This window comes from Patella vulgata, chromosome 1 (assembly GCF_932274485.2).
Source record: "Patella vulgata chromosome 1, xgPatVulg1.2, whole genome shotgun sequence".
Classification (NCBI taxonomy): domain Eukaryota; kingdom Metazoa; phylum Mollusca; class Gastropoda; family Patellidae; genus Patella; species Patella vulgata.
Genome location: NC_065879.2, coordinates 67719613 through 67726612, shown reverse-complemented (window position 1 = coordinate 67726612; position 7000 = coordinate 67719613). Strand labels below are relative to the sequence as shown.

General features: G+C 32.9%; 1 protein-coding gene across 3 annotated transcripts in view; it reads left to right on the top strand.

Annotated features, from left to right (window-relative positions):
• The first annotated feature begins 474 nt into the window (after nucleotides 1-474).
• The window catches only part of LOC126820511 (beta-1,3-galactosyltransferase 5), a 32968-nt gene continuing 26442 nt past the window's right edge, over nucleotides 475-7000 (top strand). The window contains exon 1 of one of the 3 annotated variants that reach the window (XM_050548551.2): nucleotides 475-654. Coding sequence is in view for 1 of the 3 variants with exons in the window: in XM_050548547.2 (XP_050404504.2) it covers nucleotides 5608-5683 (76 nt within the window). In the remaining 2 variants the exon portion in view is untranslated. Of the gene's footprint in view, nucleotides 655-5460; nucleotides 5684-7000 lie in introns of those variants that run through there. The other 2 variants (XM_050548552.2, XM_050548547.2) reach the window with 2 other exon arrangements.

The following is a 7000-nucleotide window of genomic DNA, read 5'->3' as shown; positions in this document are numbered from 1 at the left end:
GACGTCCATTATAAATAAACCACATTATACAACTAACTTGTGTGGTTATCTGTAATGCTTGTACCTCAAGATTAAATTACTGTATATTTAGAAAAGTGTATTATATATTGGTTAAATGAAATCGGTCTGGTAAATATTTCTAAGTCAAAGTTGCTATAGAGTCAAGTTCAATATTGGCCCACGTTCTATATGGAATACCGGTCGGGCTAAACACAATTTTTATACGCCCACATTTCAACCATCAACAAATGGCTTGTGAACACGTTTTAGGCTATCGGTGTCATGAAAAGGTAAAATCTATCGATTTCCAGAGTTCCGTGACTTTCCGTTCCGAAGTGACCCTCCCCCCCCCCCCCTCCCCTCTTTTGCCGAAAACTTTTTGAATGTGATAGAGACAGCAGTTTTTAACAGATTCTTTTCAAATAGGACGAAAACTATCGATATCCAGCGTTCTGTAGTTTATTTGGATTTAATATTTACTTCACACTCAATTAGGTGAGCTATTTTAACACTGTTTTCAGTGTAACACTTGTCCTACCGAGTTTCTGATCAGCCATAGGTGACATGCCGACATCGTCTCGTGGTATGATATAGATAAGATATACACGTAGGACATACTAGAAGTTTGGTGGCGTATTCTGTATATAAATAATGGTAAGTACATGTTTACCTTTTCTGGAACATTAGATATCACTATACCTCGACCTCATAATAAATATTGAAGGATAAAAGTATATGATATATTTATAGACTTCAAAAGCGGTTATAAATTATGGTAGGTATATAATAAAGGTATACTAGTATATAACACTGATTTTAGTAAATATATATATCAAAATTATATACAATAACTGAAAACAGATTTTGTATTAACTACAGAAACTACATCGAAGCGAAATTTCTCATTTGGAAAACTAGTCTCGGCCAAATAGCAGATTTGCACAAACTTTTAAATGGCCTAGATATTAATATTAAAATCGTTAAGAGACTTAATAACCGAATCGTTACAGATATTTACTCCAAAGAAACTATTATTTATCTGATAAGTCATGTTATCCTCGTCATGTTAAAAATAATATACCCTTTCCTCTTGCCTAAAAACTATGCACTATAATTTTAGACGACGATCTCAGAATTCGGCGACTTGATGAATAATTGAGATCCAATTTATTGATTGTGCACTTGGGGTTATTAACATACGTATTGAAAATGCTAGGGCTTTAACCACTGAAGTATTAAGAACGCCAAGAGGAAAGCATATCTCTACCTGTAGTATTACCTTTATTTGGATACATAATCCTCGACATAATTCTGTTCAATATATTTATGATACTAAGAATGTTCTCCTTTCTAATGATAATCTTAATATCAATTTCATAGCATAGAAATAATTAATAGTAAACGTTAACCTTAAAAATTTACTCACTATAGTGTTTCTAGTAATGTGACTTTTTCTACTTCTAATTGCCACCGCCCACTTTGTAAATAAAGACCACCATATGATTAATAATACGAATTTCTTTTTTTTTCTAATACTAAGTATACGTTTAGAATCAATGATAATATGAATTGTAGTACTAAAAATTTAATTAATTTTCTTGTGTATAGGCGAATGCGGTATTGAACTACTCGCACACATCCAAGTATACACTACACAGACAACTGAGTATACAGACTAATCCTGTTTTGGCAGTCTCTAAACGTTAAAAAAACTTGTGCTAAGAATTTAGTATTTTTCCTTTTTATAAAGTCAAAATTGACAATACAATAGAGTTGCACGCCAGAGTAAGTATTACTATCCTGGTTGGGAAAAAATTAACAAAATCATTTGTCAAAACTTCAGAGTCCCGATTTACTGGGAAAGTCTGTTCTGGACCGTCTTTATTTAGGATTTTATTGATAATCTTGTGAATACCACCATTCTTAAGAATACTGTTCATAACATGGCGACGTTTTGCATTTCTTATTGTATTGTTAGTCTCATTTTTACATTTTATATGTATTTGTCTGTGTATTTCTAGATTTGAGTTTTCGCCACTTTTTTTCCGCTTTTCTTTTCTTCTGTTTACATTTCTTAATTTCATCATTAAACCAAGTTCTATCTGTTCTGATAATTTTTCTTTTATTAATTTGAACCGGTGCATGGTTATCTAATAATTTAATAAGAATTTTATTATATTGTTCAATCTTATGATGAATATTATCATATCCTTTGATCTGTTCATATAGCTGCTCTTAAGTTATGTCGGCTTTGAATTGCTCTACATCAATGTTTCTAGAGAGAGAGAGAGAGAGAGAGAGAGAGAGAGAGAGAAATGGGTTTAACGTCCACTCGACACAAACTAGGTCATTTCGGGACTAACATATGGTTTTTAATTTTATTTACATAATTCGCTTGCGCGTAGGGGTCTTTAGCAGTGGGAGGAAACCGGAGGACCCGGAGAAAACCCACGAGGTTGGACAGGCGACCCTACTCCTTGCCATCAATGTTTCTAGTTTTCTGAAAAGATATAGTGCATTTTATTGGTCCAGGTTTATAAAGCGCCAGTTTTGCGACCACACTTTAGGATATCAAGTCATCTTTAACATGAATGGAATTGAGTAAATTATCATCGATCCTCGTAATAATAATGTCTCGGGTATGACCAGCGCGATGAGTAGGCTCATGTATATGCTGAGTAAGATTATAATATTAAATGCGTTACTGACTGAGCCACCGAGCCCCCCCCCCCCCCACCCCATGTTAGGTACGCTATATTGCATTTAGATGGAGGTGACAGAATGTCTGTCTTCTAGTCAAGTGGCGTGGTTTTGATTCCGCGTTTGTACCTGACAAGAAGTAGTTTTGACCGTCCAACCTCGCGGGGTTTCTCTGGGTAATCCCACTGCTAAAGACCTATGCGTAAGCGAATCGAAATAAAATTGAACCATACGTTTGTCCCGAAATGACCTATTTGTGTCGAGTGGACGTTCAAAGCTCTTTTTACTATTATTATACAACAAAAAGCGCACATTATTGTTATATAGCCTAACTCATAAGAAAATAAAATAAATGATACACCAGTTAAAGCGCTATAAAACATATTTAAAGATACATTATGTAAGATTTAGATAAAGAGCTAGCCATTCTTGCTATAATAGTTTGAAATTAGATAATATGAAATGAATAATTTGACAATTTCATTCAAATTACTCTATTGCGAGCGACGATATTAGCCTTTGAAGGTTTGGCACGACGTGTGCATTAATTGCAACCACCGTACTGGTTGTTCGAAGCCAAGTCTGGCTCATCCATTTTTAAATTAAATCAAAATATGGCTTAACCGTTCTAATCCACTTAATATCGGAGTTATCCGATGACATCGAGAGTTGATTATGGTGTTGTCATGTTAATAAATGTCTAATTAATAGTTTATATAACATTTCAGGCCTAAAGAAAGACCTGCAGTAAGCAGATTTAGCTCTTGAATAATTTGTGTTTAACTTGCATACACTTTTAAAAATCAGATTTTTTTGTGCAGACGGGTAAAGTGAAAAATTAAAATTTAAATAATAATTTGGGACATAAAACCTTTTTGCCTTCTATCCGTCAAAATAGTGCCTGAAATTCCATGATTTGTTGGTCTGGATCCATTTCGGATTGTGTGTCAGTTTTCGGTCATCGATCATTAATTGTATCATCAATTTTTTCGAAAATCGAAATCTATTGAAGTTGACTAATGGATAAAAAATTTAAAATCAGTGTAACTTAAAATAAGTGTAAACTCGGTGTAGAGTCACTGCCCTGCTTGTTCAATTTATAAAAGCCTACATTTCTACAAAATGTTTTGTTTAGTCAAGTGAAACAAGAAAATTCATAACTATAAACAAACCTGAATAGACTAAATGGAACAATAGAACAAGCTCACACTGAAGTTGACAAATACGTAAGACATGAAATAAGCTATTTTTATGATTCAACCGAAAGGTTATATATAATATGCAACATATATAGATAGTTAATATCTACATTCAAGTTAAACTAGCTGTATCTATTCATTTTAAGTCTTACGTCGAGCTGAATAAAGTGTATCATAGTGTATGACTTATTTTCATTAAAACATCTATGGGTGGTTAACAGTGTGTATCTAGAATTTTCTCCACCAAGTCTATTGTATCCAGATATTTAAAGCGCGTTAAAAATATTCATTTAAAGGGATAATAACACTCTTGCTGGCTTGAAAGCTCCAGAAAATAAATAATATTTCTATCTAAGTAGTTGATGTTTAAGTGTCCTACCTGTTGTGTAAATTATCCATTACATCCTATTTTACTTGTCCAGAGGGTTTGAAAATATCTTTAAATCGAACTTTCATTTGAAAAGGTTTACGTTAGACGTTTCAAACCATTATGTTGAATATTACAAAATTTTTAAATAAGGTGTGTTAAAATGAAATTTGTATCATCAATTAATTGAAATATTCTAAAATAGTACAATTTGTTGACCAGAATAAAGATTGGGACATATTATTCAGTTACAACAAGAGTGGTATTGGGCCTTTAAGAGAAACTATGTCATTTCGGGATTAACATATCGTAAAATTCATTTGACGATCGACCTCCTATTTACAAAACTATAATGGTTTATCCCAACTACAGTGTAAACATGGTTTAGAGACTCTATCTGAACTACAGGGTACGTCATGTTTTAGAGACTACAGGGTACGTCATGTTTTAGAGACTACGGGGTAGATTATGGATTAGAACAGGGTTGGGTTTTTTTTTTAAATCGGATAATAATTGTGAAATCTAGAGGAACAACAAGCTAAAAACGCGATTTTTCGTACAATCCGGGGCCATAATTCAGGAAGTTAAGATCCTATATGCGCAAATATCGAAAGGAACCAAAATACCTGGGTTATAAACATGCATTTCCAGTTCCATCAAAATCGGGTGAAAATTGTGACCTCTAGAGTGTCCACAAGCTAAAAACGTGATTTTTCGTACAATCAGGGGCCATAATCCATGAAGTTATGGTCCGATACATGCCAATATCGGAAGGAACCGAGATCTGTTTGAGATAGACCTATATTTCAAGTTTCGTCAAAATCGGATAAATATTGTAACCTGTAGAGTGTCCACAAACAAATTGTGGACGGACGGACGGACAGGGGCGACGGCATAATATGTGCAAAGCCATATACAGGGCTTTGAATATGTGTTGAGAATTTCAAGTGCGATGACTATTTATAGACCCATAGACTCTTGCGCTGAGTATTATCGCACCGCGTGACTAGCCAGAAAACACTTCGAGACAAGCTACTGAAGCGTGCATATGCGCCATGTCGAGTTCACCATTCAGTACTCGCTGCATGGGGTACCCTAACAATGAAATTATTTATGAATAGTCCCAAGACGGATGAAAAGTATATATATATATATTGATCTTTTAGAGGCATTTAGTAGCTGGATAGAGCAATAAACTATAACACATACTTATGGAAGAACAATTACTGATTTATTTGGGCGACGTTTCGAAGAGTATTCTCTCAACGTTTTCAAGCAAGTACAGTAACAAATGTGTAGAGCAATTATATATAGACAAGCAATAACAACAATTCAGAAACCATGCATGACAACAACAAGATCAAAGGATTAAAAAACAACATGATCAAAGCCAATATACATATGACGGATTATAGGGGTAAATATATATATATATATATAACGTGGGCATTAAGCGGACCATAAACACATATATATAGCCATTAAGCAGACCGATGGATTAGGCAGACAAAAACCGGTCTGCCTAATATTTTAACTGATGAATTTTACATGCTAAAAAGTGAGAAATCACATTTCTGTAGTTGGAATAGATTTTAGTTGCCTCTCACAGTAATTTTGGGTATCTGGATTTAAAGAAAGAAAATTAATAAAATTTAATTTTTACTCTTAAGTTTTGACCTGCGTATATTTATTTATCTATTATTATGGGCATTAGGAAGACAGGCTTTAGCCCTAAACAGTTTTCTAAATACATATGACTGTCTATATTTTTATTTTATTTTTTCATTCAGGAAACATTGCTTTTAATTTTGATAACAAATTTGTTTCGTATTTTTTATTAATTTCGAAAATAATATTTTGTCATTTTGTTACTGTCAAAATTCTCGTTTTTACGTGAGAGGTCATTAATATTGAAACATTCACGAGTATATGACGTCAACGTCTCGATGACGTCAATGTTTCGATGACGTAAACGGCAGGTGTCAACCAAAGCCGTATATAGAAATGCAATAAAATTAATGAAAGATACACCAGATAAAAGCGCTATTAAATATATTTAACTTGCATACTATGGAAGACCAAATGGGACAATATTCATGATTCTTGTTTCTACATTCCAGTTTGAACATTTCAGACATGAACGCAACATTCTATACTAATGATTCTTGTTTCTACATTATTATGTCAACATTTAATGCACAAAATCAACATTTTAAACAAAAAATTGACTTTATGTTTCATTTTCGGCGTTTTATCGGTAACTTTTATATATCATTAAATATTAAAATTAAAAAATAATTTCTTAATTTTACACGACAAAGAAATCAATTCATTGGTTTCTGAAAGTATCAAAAAAAATTCTGGAATTTGAACTCTTATGAAAATATTTTCTACGTTTCAAAAAGTCTTGAAGTTAAAATCTTGAAATGAAAATGTCAAGAAAAATATCATGAATTTATCAACATTATTACACCAGAGGGCGTTAGCGTATGTGTACAACTTTGATACAGACTATAGATTAGAAATCAAAAGTATGTTGACATAAGAAGGTAGAAACAAGAATCATTAGTTTAGAATGTTGTGTTCGTGTCTAAAATGTTCAAACTGGAATGTAGAAACAAGAATCATGAATATTGTCCCGTTTGGTCTTCTATAGCATACGCTTTTAAAAATCAGATTTTTTGTGCAGACGGGTAAAGTGAAAAATTAAAATTTAAATTATATAGTAATTTGG